The sequence below is a fragment of the Anguilla rostrata genome, chromosome 7 (assembly GCF_018555375.3).
Source record: "Anguilla rostrata isolate EN2019 chromosome 7, ASM1855537v3, whole genome shotgun sequence".
NCBI classification, from domain to species: Eukaryota; Metazoa; Chordata; class Actinopteri; order Anguilliformes; family Anguillidae; genus Anguilla; species Anguilla rostrata.
In genome coordinates, this window is record NC_057939.1 from 39,154,635 (window position 1) to 39,174,679 (window position 20,045).

General features: G+C 39.1%; 1 protein-coding gene across 1 annotated transcript; it reads left to right on the forward strand.

Moving 5' to 3' along the window:
- The first annotated feature begins 4,115 nt into the window (after nt 1-4,115).
- LOC135259663 (interferon-induced very large GTPase 1-like) lies at nt 4,116-10,469 on the forward strand. Its single transcript, XM_064344263.1, has one exon. The coding sequence runs from the start codon at nt 4,159-4,161 to the stop codon at nt 8,779-8,781; it is 4,623 nt and encodes a 1,540-aa protein (XP_064200333.1). The 5' UTR covers nt 4,116-4,158; the 3' UTR covers nt 8,782-10,469.
- Nucleotides 10,470-20,045: the final 9,576 nt, after the last annotated feature.

The following is a 20,045-nucleotide window of genomic DNA, read 5'->3' on the forward strand; positions in this document are numbered from 1 at the left end:
CAGTGTGTGAGAATGCGGCCAGAACAGGTGAGAGTGATCAGCTGAGGGGAGAAAGAGTTAGAGGAAACCATGCCCATACTACAAACCAAAACAAAGATTGTGCAGGAGAAAAACAGATGATCAACTAAAAGGTGAAGTGAAACAGAAAACATCACAGTTATGGGTTAGTGACACGCTACTCCACATTATGAGTTTAGTTTGCTTATTTTGTCTCATAAAACTATGTTTTAACCATGTAAAACAATAAGTTCAAGGTATTTGCTATTCTAGAACAACACATGCATAGCATAATAAACACAACAAAACAGTTTTACCTTACTTATAATATGGGGTTTAAAAACTCAAACTACTATCAAAAACACACTTAGATACACAATACAATCCTATTACAAACTTTTCCAAACTCCACCAGATGCTCTCCACTCTGTCTCTCTCCATTACAGACAGCAAGTGTATGTCAGACACAAGCAATTGAGCGGCCGAGAGCCAGTACTAAAGTTAAAACACAAAAGTAAATCTGCCTCGTTAACTCATACAGTATAACTGCCTTCCTCACACAGACATGTGCTTCCTGCTATTCTATTTCAAATGCAGAACAGCATATATGGTATGGCTGCCATCTTCTCTCCCTCATTTTTCTATCTCTCCCACTTCTCCTTTTACCTCACATTATTCCTGCCTCTCGCCCAATGCACGCTGGGATAGCGTGCCGCGACCCTGCTCAGGATAAGCGGATATAGATAATGGATGGAAGTTCAACATAATAGTGGTTTTATCGGTGGGACTTCTATTTTGAAAATTACCTTGTGAAAGTCCAGTCCTTGTTATTGCTAGTTTCACACCACAGGTAATGTAAGCTACTTACAGGTCCAACAGAAAACAGGCCAAATCTGTGTTGCTTTTCATCCACTTGGCAAACTTCAGCTCACACCACCAAGGAAAAAAATTCCAAGGTTAAATAGTTCATGAACAAGCCCTGTCGGCTTTTTTCTTCACTGTATTGCTGTTGCTTCCGCTGAAATTGAAACGAGAGGCCTATTGAGATATCATGCCAAAGTAATCTGAACGGTTTTATAGAATTACATATGCCTTTGAATTGTATTATCAAAGTTATCTTTAGGTTGCATTAAATTTCATTATACATGTGATTTAGAAAGTACTTGATGTGATGAATGGGTTTCAGTCTGTCACATTTCCATGTTTTTCTCTGCCAATACACATAGACTGTATGCAATACATTTTTTTTAAACATTCTTTTTAATTGGGTGAAATATCCCTTTGAATACTTAGTTCTAAGGCACATGACTAAAAGGAATTCATTAAAGACATGGGTACTCAATGAACCCCATCCTTTTAAATGTAATATAAATAATTGTATACTGTTTAATCAGTGCCTTTAAATTGTAGGTAAAAATGTTACATTTTGATAACATTGGATTTATTTTGTTTCTCTAGGCATGTTTTGTGGGAAAGAAAATTATTGTGGATGAAAAATTGTTGAATGAACTTTGGACAGACTTGAGTATTTGAGTATTTGACATCTGAAACTACTGGAATACTTCGCAGCACAGAATAGGAAGCCGACATGTTCCCCAGTCATGGAGCAAAATACTTGGAGAATGGAAAATACATGGGATAATTCTCTGTCACCAGCAGAGGAAAAGAATTCAGAGAAGCGTCTATAGAATAGAAGAAGCAGCAGATACATGAGAGAATGGATCTACAAAAGCTGTTGAGACAGGAGCTTACTGAACTTCAAAATTTGTATAAGGATGGCAAGGATCGAAATGACAATCTTGTCAAAATTATAGAGGACAAGATCCGCATCGCTTTGAATGTACCACAGGAATACTGGTTTCCTGCTAGTCATTCTCTAAAGGGTCTCATAGAGAACATCAGTGGACAGTTAGACACACTACAGAATCTCTCGCTCTCAGTCAAAATGATTTCAGATGAAGATGTTTTAAGGAATGCATCTGGAGGTCTAGCTTTAGAAGGGGTTTACAAAACCAGCAATCCACAGGACTTGCTGGAAAAAAGAGAGCAGCTCATTGAGGTTCCAGATTCCTTTTCAATTACTGGTCCGCTACAAAGTGCCATTTATGGGCAGAAAGAGTTTTCATCCCAAAAGTCCCAAACTGTTTATCAGGAAGTCATGAAGAAACTGGGCTTAAGCTTCAGCGACTTGGTAAAGGCAGGATCCCAGGGCATTGGCTTTGGAAGCACAGAAGAGGAAATCAAATTAAGCAAGATAGAGGAAAACAGTGCTCATTCAAATGAAGAGACATACATCTGCAACACAAAGTACAGCTACATCCCACTAGCTTCCAGCATTATTGAGAAAAATCAAGTCAAACTTTCCTCTAGAGCACTACACGCACTTAAAGACATTGAAGCAGACATTATGCATAGTAAAGACAGTGAAACAGTAACTTCTAGAATTGCCAAATTCTATGACAGATTTGGTTCACATGTGAACCAGGGCCCTATACACTTTGGAGGGATTTTCTGGTGGATAGCTTCTGCTGCAGTCCTCAGTAGTGATGACCTCTCAGATATTAGGAGGTTGACATCAGAGGCTCTGAATGATTTTGTCAGTTCTGGATATAATGGGCTTTCTCAAAAATCTTCAAGCAGAGGAATAGCATCCTCTCCACAGCTGAAAGGGTCTTCCACTGGAAGATCCGATGAAGCACTGATGAGTCAAGTTGGACTGTCAATCAGTAAAACTGGTGGTCCTGCTGAAGTTGATGATCACTTGCAGTGGAAGTCCCATCTTGTGACCAGTAACAGAACCTGGAGTGTTATTGATAGAGGAACAACCCTGATTCCTGTCTGGGAAATACTCATAGCAGCTCATAAAGATGACTTCAAAGACGTTTTGAATTTAAGAAATATATTAATGGAAGCATGCACAAATATCACAAAGGTAAATGTGGAAAAGGTGTTGGAAAAGGATACTTTTGAGGCAGAAAGAGCAAAAATTCAGATTCAGTCAGTGGTGCATTGGTCTGCCTCAGAATGTTTATTTCACTTGACAGAACTACAGGAATTAAAATCCAGGCTTCTTGAGAAAACAGGATCCCACAACATCTGGATTCACATTTGTCTCTCTAATGAGATGCTTCAAAATTATGTGTTGGAAGTGGCTAAAGTAAACAGCTATTCCACAGATGTAAGAACATTGATGTACTCTCTTTTGGAACCTCATGCATTCTCAGTTAAAAAATTTCCAAACAGAAATAAAATTTTGGCATGGATCAATCAAACTCAAAAAGATGCAAACAGAGTCATTTCTGCTGCCACCAGGCCTCAGGCCAACCTGATACAAACAGAATTGACAACATCCATGGATGAAGACAGAAAGGTATCATCAAAAGTAAAAGGAAAAGGACTGCAGCTCATAAAAGAAAATACAAACAAAATACAAATCATTTATGTTACTGAATTCTCAGGGCAAACCAGTATTCTGGAGTGTGCCAAAGAAGAAGTGTTATACTGCAGAAACACCCTCAGTTCTTTTGAAAAATTACAAAGTGCCAAAATAGAAGCCACAGACTATAACCTTATCACTGAAATCACTCTGTAAGACGTGGAGAGACAATGATCAAGATGAAGCTGACGTTGGTGCTTTCCATAATCACTGTCTTAGGATACAGTATGAAACTAACATTTGATCATGTCTGAATGGAAAGAAATAATTCTTGCAGACTAAATGCAGCATGCTATAGCATGCTTTCTCTGAAAGATCAGTGTGCCACCAGGGCTCAGGCCTACCTGTACAAACAGCATGACAACATCCATAGATGAAGACAGCAAGTACATCAAAAGAAAAGGAAAACGATTGCAGCTCATTAAGTCACATTTGCAGGACAACTTCAGTTGCCATTCAATCAGCATTGAAAACAGCCATGGTGATTGCATGGCTAGAGAGTGCCTACAAGCTATAGTCATGGGGACGCAGATGAATGACAGAAGAGCAGAGCCAAAGGATACAGTCTACAAGCAGGCTAATTACTACTGAAGCAAGTGCCATCCTTATCTCAGATTCAGATAACAGATGAGGAAAATACACCGAAAATGACACTGTATGTAAAAAAGAGACAGCTCATGAATTTGCTTCAAAAGCTTGGTCTGATTGACTCTTACCCCAAAAAGATGTCACAAGCAAATGTTCTTCTCATTGACACTTTATCTCTTAGTGTAAATCAACCTAGTTCGGAGAAAGAGCTAAGCTCCCACTATCTCTACAAGCTCACGATGTTGGATTACAGAGCCAGGTACATGTTTATAAAGCATAACACAAGTAGCATGGATTTAGAGGATGCTCGAACCACTGTTGACAATGATGATTTTTTTGATTTTGGTGACAACAGTTTCCTGGATGTGAGCTGCACAGAGACACAGATTCATCCAATGGATGTTCACATGGCAGTTTTCCATTGTGCCAATGACTTCTTGCGACAGTACATTGTCAAAAAGCTCTCTACTTGCCAATTTGCAATTCCCTTCCTAGTACCTGACCCCTGTACGGAGGAGGTTGAATTCCCCTTCTGGGTCCTGCGATACATCAGTAAATCATGGCAAAGTAACACAAATTCTACAGCTGACAGTCCTGGAAAGTACAAGAGCAGAAAAATGTCCTGCACACCAGTCCCAGTTGTTTCCTTTATTAGACTAGGTGAGTCCAATTCCAACTCCAAGTCCCAGATATTGAATGGTGTCATTAGCAAACAGAGGCACAGTGTATTTTTTCACCGCCATTGCAAGGGGAGCACCAAAGACAGCTTGCTCATGAATGGAGTTGTGGAGATTGCATGGCACTGTCCAGGAGGGAAGGACGATGACATATTTGATGATTGTGTGGCCTTTCTGAACCTTCATGGTGATGCAGCAAAGCATCAAAAACAACTTGAGTTTCTTCAGGCAGTAAGTACTGTCAATGTGCTTCTACTTTCAGAGCATCCTTTGGATGAAGCCGAAAAAGCGATTTCCCAGAAACTCTCTAAGTCTCCAGTCCCCTTGATATGCATGTTCTCAGGGAAAGAACTCATTCAGCGGTCAAACAATCCTACCAAAGTTAGGCTAGCCGCAAAGAACAGGAATCATGCTGAATTTACAGAAGAACTGATTTTAAGTATCCGACAGTGCATTGGTGAAAATAAACAGACAACAAACATTGACATGTGCCGTCAAGTTGCAATTCAACAACAGTTCAAAGTGAATGAAGTTCACAAAACATATCAAGAAGGTTATGAACAGGCTCAGACATTAATTAGTCTTTTGAAGGAGGAAAGCTCTTCGGCTCTGAAGGAGAAGCTTTTGCCCCTTCAGGGTCATTTGTGGCATGAATGGTCTAGGAAAAACAAAGAGCAGTTTCGCTTGCAGTGCAAAGAAAAGGAAAGCATTGAACAGCAGCTGAGTGAAATCTCAGCTAAAATGGAAGAAATCAGAGAGAGTCAACTATATAAGGCCACACCTCTCAATGACTTTGTAAGATCATTCATAGATTGCTTAAGTAAACCTAATAGTTCCGAAGACACAAAACTCTACACATTGCAGTGCCTCACAATCTTCCTGGATGATCTTACCACTGGTGCACTTGCAGAGCTTGAAGTGGACTATCAATCAACCTGGAGAAAAATGAGAGAAGTACCAAAGGACAAGGAAAAAACATCTCATGTCAATCAAATGCAATCAAAACTCAACAACATATCTGACAAAATGGCTGCAACAACCATTAGCCTCCAGCATCTTATGAGAGAGGTTGGTCAACTGTATGAGGCCAGTCAAACAACACCAAAAGCACCAGGACCAAACAAACAATTCTCCACTATTCTGCCTAAAATTGGGGCAGACATGCTGGTTTATGGGTGTCCACTTGAGCTAATGGATGGAGATGCTGCCCATGTGCCTTTAACATGGATTGAAGCTGTTATGGATGAACTTGTTAACATTCTTGGAGACAAAAAATTATTTGTTCTGTCCATTCTAGGGCTTCAAAGCTCTGGGAAATCCACACTGCTGAACACCATGTTTGGTGTTCAGTTTTCTGTGAGTGTAGGAAGGTGCACCCGTGGAGCCTTCATGCAGCTCATACCGGTGGACTCCAGCATCAGAAATAAACTGGGATATGACTTTGTCCTCATTGTGGACACAGAGGGACTCCGATCACCAGAACTCAGTACAAAGCTATCAGTGAACCATGACAATGAGCTTGCCACTTTCATTATTGCAATTGGTGACATAACTGTAATAAACATTATGGGGGAAAACCCAGCAGAGATGCAAGACATTCTTCAGATTTGCGTGCAGGCTTTTTTGCGAATGAAACAGGTCAAAATTGCACCAAGTTGCATTTTTGTACATCAGAATGTTGCTGATGCATCGGCTGGAGAAAAGGCTATGGAAGGGAGAAGACGTCTCCTGCAGAAACTTGATAATATGGCTACCATAGCAGCAAAGGAAGAGAGCATTGATAGCATTAATGAATTCAGTGATGTAATACAGTTTGACATTGAATCCCAAGTGTTCTACTTCAAGAATCTTCTGGAGGGGGATCCTCCCATGGCCCCACCAAACCCTTCCTACAGCCAGAATGTGCAAGAACTGAAGACCAAGCTGCTAACAATTGCAGAGTGGAAAACAGAGCGTAAATTTTCCTCATTTTCAAAATTCAGATCACGGGTTGGTGACGTTTGGAGAGCACTTTTACAGGAGAACTTTGTTTTCAGTTTTAGAAACACAGTTGAAATGATGGTGTACACTTCTCTAGAAGAAAAGTACTCAGCATGGTCATGGGAGCTGAGAAAATATGCTCTGGAGATGCAGAGCAAACTCTGCAACCAAATTGGCAGCAACTTGATTCAGGATGTGAATGTACTAGAACTGATGGAGCATTTTGACAATCAAGTCTATAATCAACTGCAACAGGACATAGAAAAGTATTTCAAAGAAGACAAACATAGAGAAACTCTTATAACATGGAGGGTGAACATTGACAAACGTTTCAGCAACCTAAGAACTGAACTCATTGATGGGACAGTAAAGAAATGTAAAGAACTAATTACCTCCAAGAATAATAGATCAGAACTAGACCAGAGGAAAACGGAATACACTGCTGAGTTGACCAAGCAGAGCAAAGCCCTGGCATCCAATCTAAAAGCACAGCGCCTTGACGACAAACAAGTAACAAAAGAATTTGACAAACTCTGGGTGAACTGGACAGCTAAAGTGGTCAAAGCAAACATCCCCAATGACTGTGTGAATGTAAAGGCTGCAGTGGAGGCAATACTCCAAAAAGACTTTGAAAAACAGCCAAATGTCTTTCAGAAAATAAAAGGCGCAACAGGTAATTTTGAGTTTGACAAGAATAAACATGTTTCTCAAAGTTTTATTCAGATGATAAAATCATGGGGAAAGGCTTTCTCTCAAGATGTTAAACAATGTCAACAAGAAGTGAGTCATTCTGTCGAAGTATATGTCACTGCAAAAGAAACCGGCAAGGAGGATTTTGATACTTGCTTCATTTATGAGATACTAAAAAAAATTGAGCGGACCATTGCTCAATTTGAGCGCTCCACAGGCAAGCTTAAGTTCACAAATGAATTCAAGGCAGACTTGTCTATTCATCTTTGCCTGAAATGTGTTTCAAGGTTTCAGACGATGCAGGAAACCTTTAAGACTGCAAACCATCCACTGACATATCTGGAAAGCCAAAGAGACAAGTATCTCCAAGCATTCAGAAACTATTGCAAAGGAGCAAATTCTGTAACAATATTTGTTGATTTTCTCTGTAAACACATCAAGCCAGAATTTCTGACTGCAGTGAATGAGAAAACCAGTCAGCACATTGCAGGTGAAATGAAATCCAACAATCCAGCTTTTAACAGCAATAGGTCAAACCTTGAGAATCACATACTGAAACATCTGGCAACTGTGGAGGACTTCAGCTCATTTGCTGAATACATTGTCTTCCCAAAGAGATATTTTCAAAGATTTATCCAAGAAAAGACCAATAACTTTTGCAGTGATACTGGAAAACTGCATATAATGCATGAGGAAAATCTTGGAACCCTCAAAAATCTGATTTTATCAACAAGCACAGAAGCAACTAGAGAAGTGGAAGATAAGAAAGGAAATGCATCCATGTGGCTTGACTGCTTCTGTAAAACATTGGGGGAGCACATGGTAATAAAAAGAAATGAATTGCATACCATTGAAAATGAAGACATTGAAGACTGGAAGTTTTTCAAAGATGTGATGGCTCAGTCTCTTGATGAAATTCTGAAGGATGAAAAAGCAATTGACATGGAAACTTTGAGAAAGAAACCAACTAAACACCTCTTCAACCAGCTGCAGGGGTGCTGGGCACAGTGTCCTTTCTGCAAAGCCATCTGCACAAACACCATCCCCAACCATGATGGAGAACACAGAGTAACGTTCCACCGTTGTGATGCACTTGCTGGCTGGCACTACAAGGGCACAGATCATTTTTCAGTCAATTTCTGCACCACAGCAGTCAGCAGTGATCAAAAATTCATTCCTCGTTGGAATGAGGATGAGAGTATCCCCTACAAGACCTACAGAAAAGCTGGAGCCCCTTACAATAAATGGAACATTACTCCAGATGGCAGTGTGCAGCGCTACTGGAAATGGTTCATCTGTCAATTTCAGGAACAATTAGAGAATAAATATAAATTTAAATTTGTGGGTGATGGTGCAATCCCAAATGAATGGAAATCATTCACAAAAGAATCTGCTTTGGCAGAGTTAGTATAATTGAGGATGAGCACACATGCACCCAGCTTGCATAACGTCATTTAGTCTGCCATTGAAATTGAACTACATGTTATGCAGTGGAGTTACTTAAGTTAATGTTTTTATATACTGCAGAACAATCTGCTAATCTAACTGTTTTACTGGAGGTGAAAGGAGTATGAAAAGTCCTGCTAAAATGAGGTCCTGAACTTTTTGACTGTTTTTTTTGTGCATACAATTAGATAAATCTGAGAGAAAAAAAACAAAAACTTTATTTTGGACATAATATAACACTTCTTTCTTCACATTTTAGTGTGAATTTTTACACAATCACTAATATCACAGAAAGAACAGTAATCAGGCCGAGCATAGCAGCGAATACAAAAAACAAGGAAAGCGACAGTTTGCAGGACAAAAAAGGTCAGCCAGGGCGGGACTTTCTGAAGGAGGGACTAAAAACAAAAATTGAGGACATTCATCAACAAAATAGGGAGCAGAGATTGAATAGGGTGGAGAAGCTTCTGTGGTTGGGACGAGTGCAAACCAATCACATGGATGGCAGGAAGTGCAAGTCGCCTGTTGTCCTGTTGGCTGCAGTGTAGGACTTTGAACCTGACCCTGGCAGAAACCACAGACAACCACAGAAAGCAGACAACAGAACCACAGAAAACAGACATTTGACTATTTTGAGAATGACTCAGAAATGATGTCGGGAAATGAGGCTGCCCTCATAGTCTCTGAAAATGCCTTTCACTCCCTCAAAGGACAAGCAAAATGTGAGAGAGCAGAACACAGCGGTCTGACTAATGAGCCTCGCAAAACAGACCAAGCCTCACCGCCACTACAGAGGACAGAGCCCCACACTCTGACACCCCTCACCCAAACCCACAGGTCCACACCAAGGTGGCTCAGATGAGGAAGGGGAGCTAGTGGGGCTAAGAGAACAAGGGCAAATTAGGCAGAACTCAGACCTGATCCCCAAAAAACAAGTGTGGAGTTTCTTTCCCAAGTGGTTATTGCTGCTTGCTTTCCATATATCACCATATCATCATCTTGCTGCAGAACATTAATCAACTAGTTTCATTTTTAAAAATAAAAAAATAATGTGATCACATCAATAAAAAATGATTAATTCAGGGGAAAGTAATCATATTTTGAAACATGGAACATCTTCAATGTTCATTGTGCATGTATATGTTAATTATTTTTTTAAATCTATATTTGAGGAATATAAAAACATTTTATCAAAATGTCGCAGCCCTACCATAGGTCATTCTATCTATTATTATTTTTTTTACATTTAATTAACAATGTGTATTTTACTTTTCAATATGTATCAAAATGTGATTTTCTTATAGATTTGTGGAGTTTTCTATATTAATGAATGTAATTGTATATTAATTACAACCTGTTATACATTATGACATAACCATATATAACCAGCAAACATGCAAAGGAACCTCCCTATCAAAGACATTAGGGATGAATAAATGCATGCACAGATGAACAAGATTCATAGATGATTGGGAGTAGAAATAACGAAAATGTCTTATGTTTTACTTTTTATTATTTTTAAGTATTCAGTAGTTTGACTTGTATTATCCATAAGGGTTTTATGTAATTTTAGATACCTTTATTGAACCAGTCAAAGTGTTCATAGAAAATGTATGTCTTATGAATTACAATTAAATTAAATGATATTCCAACTTCCTGTGTCTCATGCCATTATGAAATATGCAATACGCTATATGGGTAACAATAAAAAGGCTGGGCTTCCTCCTCCACAGTAAAAGCAGAACTTGTTCAAAATCATCAGTCTCAATATATACAGTATGTAGTTACTTTTAGGACTGTCAATATAGATTTAGTTTTAAGATCAAATAGTTAGTAACCTGGTGACTTCCAATATACAAAACAAGAGCACATGTGCTCATATTTGTTTAATGACATACACACCTTCATTGTGAGTAATATTATTGCTAATTTGGGAAGTTGTATGGGGTTATTTTTCAGATAAAATTACAATGGATATTCAATATTATAGTATTTAACACTAGTTCCAATAATTGATTTCTTATATGTTTGTAGGTTCTGCTACACAGTGTTGCTCTTACCTCAGTCATGTATACGTATTTGCTTTTTTATCAGAAACAACACCAAAAACTTTAGACCAAAGCAAAATGAATTCACAGGGTAGTTGGAACGATAGTCTGTCTTTAGCCCCATTACACTTATTGCATATATTAGTTGTACCCAATGCATGCATTGCTTCTCTACAAGGTTCTATGTGTAGAACTTTGGTTTAAGGGTCTTGTAATCTCCAACTCCCAACTGGAATTGGGAAATCGGATAATTTCTAATCGATTGGCCAGACAGCTGTTCATCAAATGTGCTATTGGCCCGGGCCTTCTGCTATCCAGGGGAGAGCCCACTGAAGCCACACTTATTGAGAGTAAAACTGTCAAAATAAAGGTTTGTATTCATGCCATTTAGAGCAATAAATGAGCACTGAAGGACTGATTCAAACTTTTCTAGAGAAGCAAAAGCCAAATTTAATTTCAATTTCAGTGTGATTTGCTTCAACCAGTGGCAGACATGGTTGGACAGAAGACAAAAACAATCTGGGCCCACCTTCCAAAACATCTTGGCAAATTACTGTTAATAAATATGCCACTGTTTTTGTATAACTGCGAGACGTGTATGTGCTTTCATTGCATTGTTGTGTGGAGTTTATTAGGGTTTAGCCTGCATGCAGGTTACAATATAGGCTACTGGTTGCATGAAACTCAGTACGGTACATTGAAACAATTTTCTACTAATCATTCTAAAGACTCAAGTCTTGTAACAGATTTTGTCCAGTAGATGGAGTGTGTGAGGGAGTCCGGCGGCAGTTAGAGCAGCAAAAGAGTGGCAGGAGACAAAAACTTCTGTTCACCCAGGTTTATTTACAGGAGACGTGCTTCAAACCCAGAACCAGTGCAAAATATGTACAGGTGACAACACGACAAAATACATATACAACAAATACCATAAACAAAACAAAAAGGAGTAAACAAAACACAGTAGGCTATGCCTAATAGGCCCTACTTGTTGGAATAAGCTGCGTGTCTAGCATGACCACTCAGCACACACAGAAAAAAAAAATCCCCGCCCAGGAGGACTTTTCCTCTGGCTTATTATATAGCCCAAGCCCCTCCCCTAGAAATCCTATTACAAAAAAAAAAATGAAGTTTCTTCCCTTTATCATTATGTCTTATTTTACATTTACATTTCAAGAACAAACAATAAATAATTACTGTTATTTATTTCCATTATGGAAAACAAAAGCAAATGTATACATCCTCTCCCCTTGGGATTTCACACATGGTGTCCCGAACATCCCCATGGTATGGCCCGCGCTTCCTTGGAAGGCTTCCAGAAAAACCGGCTGTACGTTTGGTTGGTGTTTGCTAACTTTTAATATAATGCAAAATAAAACAATGTTTAACATGAATGTTACATTTTACCTTCAATAATTTATCAATAGATATGTCTGTTACAAAACATTTCAACTGAAGTCCCGCAACATAAATTTTCCATCAGATTGGTAAGAAATAATTAGACCTGTAAATCACAGCCCTGCTGATTTAAGTACGTGTGACAAACAGCACAAACAGGGCTCTTTAGCGAGGTATCAGTATGAGGATGAATAACACGGTTGTGAGCCAATGTTTCCTTTGGGAAGAAATGGGAGTTTCATATCACAGGTGCACCAGGTTTTCTCTGTCCCTGTATTAATTTTGAGGTCACGTTCCTCTGCATCTGTGTGAGCCTGATGATTATCAGGGGACACAGTGATTGTGTGTCCCAATGAAGATCACCAAACAAGAGGGGAGAAAGGTGTGTGTGTGTGTGTGTGTGTGTGTGTATGTTTGTTTGTGTGTGTGAGAGAGTGTGTGTAGCATACAGCACCCTCCAGAATTATTGGCACCCATAATTAACATGAGCAAAAATGTTTATGTTCTTTGATGACTTTCCATTTAATTCAATTGGACTGTATGAAATGAAAATTATTCCAACTGATTTGTGCAGTTAGTGGAGTGGGTAAGTGTGTGTGGTTTGGCTTGTGAGTCTGGAAGTCCAGGACACATTTACTGTGAGGACTTCGCAGTAGTTCATATTTTTATCCTTATTGATTTGGTACAGTTGTTGAGTCGGACTGTAAATGGTTTCTGACATAATGTGCGCTCAGTTTTGAAATTAAATTATTCCCCAAATTTTAACAGAAAAGCAAATCCTTTGTTTGCCCTCCTAGATATCTACTGTTTAAATGATGCATTAATATCCAATCTGAATAATAGCATATACAATAAAATGCTCAGTGTTAGCCTAAATCAACTCAGATTTGAGACGGTTTTCTCTGAATAAATTGGATGCATGTATTGGACGCATGCAGTCGCTATTTGAAATAGAACAAATTTTAACAAAACTGTGCAGGTACACTGTTTTTCTTTCCCAAACTCCCCATATTCAGTGAAGGGTTAAACCCACTACTTCTCAACAACTGGAATAAGAGGCTTTCAGTAGTTAAGCAGTCAAAACATTTTCACAGAAATAATGTAATTTGTACACAAATTATTTGTGCAAGAGGTAACTTAATTTTCATTTATTATAATTTTTATTCCAGACAGGAATTATTATGCTTATCCTAAGCAGACTGTTAGCTCTTGGTTTGGTAGATCCTGTACATCAGAACAATAATGTGATTAATTAACTTGATTAAACTTCCTTTTCAAATGACACCTCTGAGGCAGCTACCCAAGGGAACCACCCAAGTCACATAAGAGCCATAGACCAGCCATAAGAGCATGTTCCCATGCTTTTTCCCAGGTAATGATAAAGTATGTTAAGCAATCTGGGAATCATGACTGCAGACCGTGTGGGATATTTAAAGTGCAAGAACTAATAAAGATGACCCTGTGGCTCATCAGCATGTGTTCTCATGACTCTCATCAGTCCATTAATTCAACCACACATGACATGCACTTGCACATTCCCTCAAGCCTCAAACACACACACGCACATGCACTCACATCATTATATACACACTCATCAGGCTATGCACAGATAACTGGGCTTAAATAAGGTTACTTGGCTGGACACTGATAATGAAAGATGTTTTCCTACATGTGCATTATTCGATGTTATTTATCACACACCATGTGCTGCAAGTTACTGTTAGCAATTCCAAATTGTTATAATAAAAAAGCAACTAGAATTATCGAATAGCGCCTACACTAAATCAACAAGGGTACAAAAGTATCAGAAGAAATCCAAGTTTAAAGTCACATTCTTCAGCCTCAATAGCCTCTTGATACACACTAGGAAAAATAAAAGCCAATTTATGTGACTGTGAACCCACTACAATGGAAAATATTCAATAGAAGAAATAAAAGGCAGATTTACAATTTCAGCATGTGTGCACAATTTTGTGAAATATTATGTGAGTGTGTGTATGATTTCACAATATATGCCTATAAGCTAATGTGTGTAGAATGTGTCTGTGTGTTTCCAGATCATGAACTACCTGATACAATTTTTGCACTTCAGATCATAAAAATACAACTCACTTGTGTATTTAAATGTGAATTGAAGAAACAAAAGAGACATTTTTTCCTGAAAGAAAACTATTTTTTGCCAAACATAGAATTCCACAAATATGAGAAAATTTATACATATACACTTTTGACTGTTTTTTAAAATCACACAACAGTATGGATGATGGATGGAGGGATTGATGGGTTTGTAGTAAGTGATCTATTCACACTGCACATGTGAACTGATGAGTGTCTGTATGTGAATGTCTGCGTGTAAGTTATATATTTTGCATTTGTAGCAGGTTCTGCTGGTTTTGCAGTGTTTCTCGGAAGGGAAGGTGTGCCTTCTCTTCCACTTACTTCCCCTTGCTGTGGCCTCAGGCAAGACTTCAGATGGATCAGGGCCAAATTCTTCCACTTCAGTAGCCTTCACAAAGAATGCAGATGGCAGAATGTGTTTCCATGAAAAATCGTACAGATAGTCATGAGTACCCAGGTCTTGTACTCTGCTGCATTCTTAATTATTTTTGTACCCAAACGGTGTACTGATTTTATAGTAATGTGAAATTGACCATCATCGATTTTAAATGGTCTTATCCATACAGTTGAAGATGGTATCAGTTTTCATGAAGGTTATGGGTTTTTTAACGATGTTAAAGTGAATGGATCAATTTTGAAATGAAAACAACAAAAAGTTTGAATACATTTTGTTCAAGTTCAAGTTCTAATTTATTTATATAGCACATTTCATATACAAGGAAATCCAATACGCTTTACACAGATAAAATGCACATTTGCGTATATACATGTATAAAATAAAGTGAAACAATATGGATAAAATATACATATAAATGCAAACCTACACTTGACTATACACATTAATAAAATAAAGAGAAAAAATAAAGTTAAAAATGTATAAAATATATGAAAAAGCATTAGTCAAATGCTAATTCTTTTCTTTTTTGGGAAGACCAGAGAAGAGGCCATTGCAGTTGTCCAATCTGCTGGTAATAAAAGCATACACCGGTTTCTCTAAGTCCGGTTTTGATACACAACCTCTTATTTTTATGTTTTTAAGGTGATAAAAATCTGATCTTGTGACACTATTGATATGGCTGTTAAAACTAAGGTCAGCATCCACGATTCCAAGATTCTTAGCTTGATCCTTACACTTAAGAGACATGGTATCAAGTTGAACCTTAAGTTTTTTTCTCTTAGCTATACAACCAAATGTAATTACCTCAGTTGCATCTTTGTTTAGGAGCAATACATTTTGGGACATCTAATCATTTATGTCCTCAATGCACTGAACAAATGAGTCCACTGGACTAAGGTCATCAGGTGAGAGAGATATATAGAGCTGGGTGTCATCCGCGTAGTTATGGTACTATAAATGTTTTTTTTTGTATCACATGCCTGAGTGGAAGCATATAGACATTAAATAAAAGAGGGCAGAGGATTGATCCCTGCGGAAGTCCGCATGAAATTGTAACCCGTTAGAAAAATAGCAATGCTTTAAAAGAGTCCTGTAGCTTTAAGAAAGGGAGGCTCCCTACCTAACTTGTTAGGAGGACTTGTTTTGCATCCCTAATTAGTTTTATTGGCTGTAACAGGCAGTAATGTCTTAAGATCATTCTGGAAAATAGTTAGCCCCGCCCACTCCCAGGGAGTTGGTTGAGACTGTTTGTCGCACAGGAGAGTCCGCAGCAAGAGGGGAGAACGGGAGAGAGAAAAAGACGATCAGAAACAGAAAATCATAATCGTTAATTTAAGCAGTAAACCTGAAGAGTAGCTCCTTAAATGACCCAGGGACCAAATATTTTCCAGATCGCACACTTCACTCTCTTTCCTGGGGATCTTGGCTGGGTTTTTTGGATACCCGAGAAGAAACCTGTGAACCTAGGATTCTCTCCTTGACGAGGGAGATGGCGAGCCGACCAACTCATCTTCATCCATTTGAGGAAGGACCCCCTGATACCCCTTGTTTCTCCCAACCCCACTCCGGTGTGGTAGGATTGTGACTGAGCAATCACATTTTATTTGATACTTTATTTTTGTAAAAAGGGTGCACCCAACCAACAAAACTGACTTGAAACTAACTAAATTGAACTTGACCAATTGAACTGAACCAGACTGAACAGAAGACATTCAGAACTTAATGGACAGTGAATACAGTTACAACACTCAGGACATTAATATGGAGACAAATGAATGTGTTTGAATGTGATAAGCTTTACATATTGTCATTACGTTTTCTTTAATACAGTTCTAACCATTTTGCACTTACTTTCTGGCTCCGGTTGTTCATTGTGTCCATCTCTTCATTCATAACCTCTCCTTACGAACTTAGCTTTAACCTGAAAATATTTACCTACTGCTAACTGACCCTTTAGGTGGGTTACAAAATGTTGACCTTTTCAGAAACAAAGCTATTAATTGAAATGAAGTAATTTCCTGTCCTGTAAGTAGGTCCTAACCCAGTTGAGAACCAGGCTAGATAATCCAAACCACTTTTCCAATCTATCCAACAATTTCTAATGATCAAGAGTGTCAAATGCAGCACTGAGATTGAGAAGTACGAGAATAGAATGCTTATTTGAGTCTGAGTTCATCCAAAGATCATTTATGACTTTGACAAGAGATGTCTCTGTACTATGGCGCGGTCTAACTCCTGGCTGGAAATAGTCAAAGTAGCCATTTGTAGTCATTTGGTTGTACAAAATGTTTTCCAGAACCTTGCTAAGAAATGGGAGATTGGAAATAAGTCTATAATTACTGACTTCGGAAGCATCAAGATTGGTCTTTTTTAACAAAGGGTTAACCACAGTTGTTTTTAGCACACTTGGGAAAACACCAGACTGAAGAGAGATATTAACAATTTGCAATACCTCCTCTGTTAAGCAGTTAATAGCTGCCTTAAAAATGCAGTAGGGAGAGGGTCAAGGCATCAGGTAGAAGATTTGAGCTTCAGTACAGCTTCATTAAATGTTGTAATGTCAATAACAGTAAAATGTGCCATTGCTCCTGTACTGTTGTTACATGTGGAAGATGGAGGCATTACTTTCTTGCCTGACATAAGCTTGCTAATGGTTTGTCTAATGCTGATAATTTTATTGCTGAAAAAAGTAGCAAATTCCTCACATTTTGAGGTGGAAAGCAACTCGGGCAATTAATGAAGGGGGGTTCACCAATCTATCAACAGTGGAAAAAAGTATATGTGTATTGTTTGCATAATAATCTTGGAGAAAAAGGACTGTCGAGGCCTTGATACATGCTAGTCCAAAGCCTCTAACAGACTAATCAGTTCTCTGGCATGAGTATCAGTGTGGTTATCAATGTGAATATTGAAGTCTCCTGATATTACTATACAGTCAAAGTCTGTGGAGATTTTGGACAGTAACTCTGTAAAATCATCTATGAAACCACTGGATTTTTGACTGGATTTCTGGACAAAATATCAGCACTGGGCTAGCACATTTCATTGCCATTGCAAGGTATTCAAAAGATGAGATGTCCCCAAATGAGACTTTCTTACATTGGAATACATCAGAGAATAAACTTTCTACACCACCCCCTCTTCTGCCAGTTATAAAAAAATTAAAATTTGAGGGTGCAGCTTCTAATAGGACAGCGTAGCCATTACTATCTAACCAAGTTAAACACACACTAGGTTAGATAGTAACCAATTACCAATCACCACTATCACCAAAAAAGTTCAGTTAAATACAAAAAAAAAACAAGTTTATGTTTACTGATTAGATCATTAATAATGTATGTCTTCCCAGCTAAGGATCTGACATTTAATAAGACCAGTTTCAGTGGGTGTGTCATAGGCCTGGCAGACAGGGTTGCAATCAGAGGCAAATGTCGACTAAAAATCAAGTTGTTTAGGTTAGCCATGGTGGGTCTGAATACTGAGCAGGCCATCACAGGTCTATGGTAGGAAATGGTGGCTCCTATGTTGAGATCTATATAAAAAATATAATAATATAATATATAATATAATATCCTTGTTGTGGCAAGTGAGTGCCACCCCTCCTGCCTTCCAACAGACTCACGTGAGACAACTTTTGGTTTTTTTAGCACTTCCGTGCTCTTTTATTAAGCCCACGGCTTTCGCTCGGTCACCGCGTAACACAGGCTTTTCTTTTTATTTTGGTAATTCTGTGCAGTTCCATCGTCTCTCTGGCGTTCGCTGTCGAAGACTCCCGGTCTCCGCTTTTAAAAACCCCAGGCTTACTGTTGAAAACAATCAGAGGCGCTGATTACCTCCACCTGACAGTTGTGACGAAGGATCCGAGAGCCGCTCCTCTCACTTTCTCTCTGCAGCCGACGCCCAAACCACACCCACCCCACCACACTTGTATTATACAGCACCTTTCCGAATGCTCAAAGTGCTTTACAGTCAGGGGGAACTGACCTCACCCACCACCAATGTGTAGCACCCACCTGAGTGATGCATGGCAGCCATTTTGCACCAGAAAGCTCACCACACATTAGCGAAGGTGGAGAGGGACAGAACATATCAGGTACGCGATATGGTCTTCTGAGAAATGCATTTCCTACCATACTCATCTGTCATGCATGGAGATGGGAGTTGATGTTCTCAAAAAGCATCAAGGCCCCCTTTTAGTTTGGGTGAAGACCATCTCTCTTTAAAAGAATAGGCCTTGCCCAAAATAGTTCAAAGTTGTTAGGGGATCCTGATGATAACACAGTAGTCCTTGAGCCAAGTGTGAAGAGAAAACAGTCGGGACCACCTCTTGATCCCTCTCTGGTGGGTGGGGAAGGGCCCTGAGATGATGGCCTTTTTCCCAGTGTCCAGTAGTGAATTAATGAGTGCTTGATAGTCCGCCTTTAAAACTTCTGACTGCTGTGCTCTGATGTCATTGGTGCCCACATGGATGATGATGTTCTTTAAATTGCTGTAATTGATTAAGATTTTGGGGAGTCAGCGTTGGATATCCTGCACCCGTGCACCAGGAACTTTGGAGGGGCCAGATAGTGGAGGCAGGTGGACATCATGGACCATGGAAATGCCGATAACCAGGGTGGAGGTGGTTGAGTCCTTTAGGGTAAGAGGGATAGAATGGGAAGGAGGCTGGGTTGACAGGGCTTCATCCTGGTCTAGTGCACTGAAACGGTTTGAGAGGTGAAGTGGTCTTCCTGAGCACCTGTCTATCTGCTGCCAGGCAGATGGCTGAAGCGTGGAGTTGGTGGGGAGGCCAGGGTGAGGTGGGCTGCTACTAGGAGGAGGAGGTTTTCTGTGGGTGGAGGTGACGACACTGGGAGGTTCCTGGGCTGGAAGAGTGGTGGCAAATAGGTCAGAGTGGAGGGGGCCAAGCCCAGCAGCACCAATTAAGATAGTGGAGTTAAAATTGTCTTGTAATCTGGAGTGTTCCATTAAAAGTGCCGTTCGGTCAATGAGTGTTTTTATTTGTTTCATGAGTTCAATGACTTTGTCCTGTAAATCCATGATTTTAATACACTTGGCACATTTAAAAGCAATGTCCGTAAAATCCTCTTCAGAAACAATTAAGAACATGTCACAGAGCTCGCATTTCATGACTTTTTCATGACCTTGCTGATCAGCCAGCGAGGTGTGGGGAGTCATAATAGCAGTAAACGAAACATACTTATAAAAACAAAGTGAAAGATAAAATCAAAGAATAAATAAGATTAAAAATAGTTGTAAGCGAACCATTCATA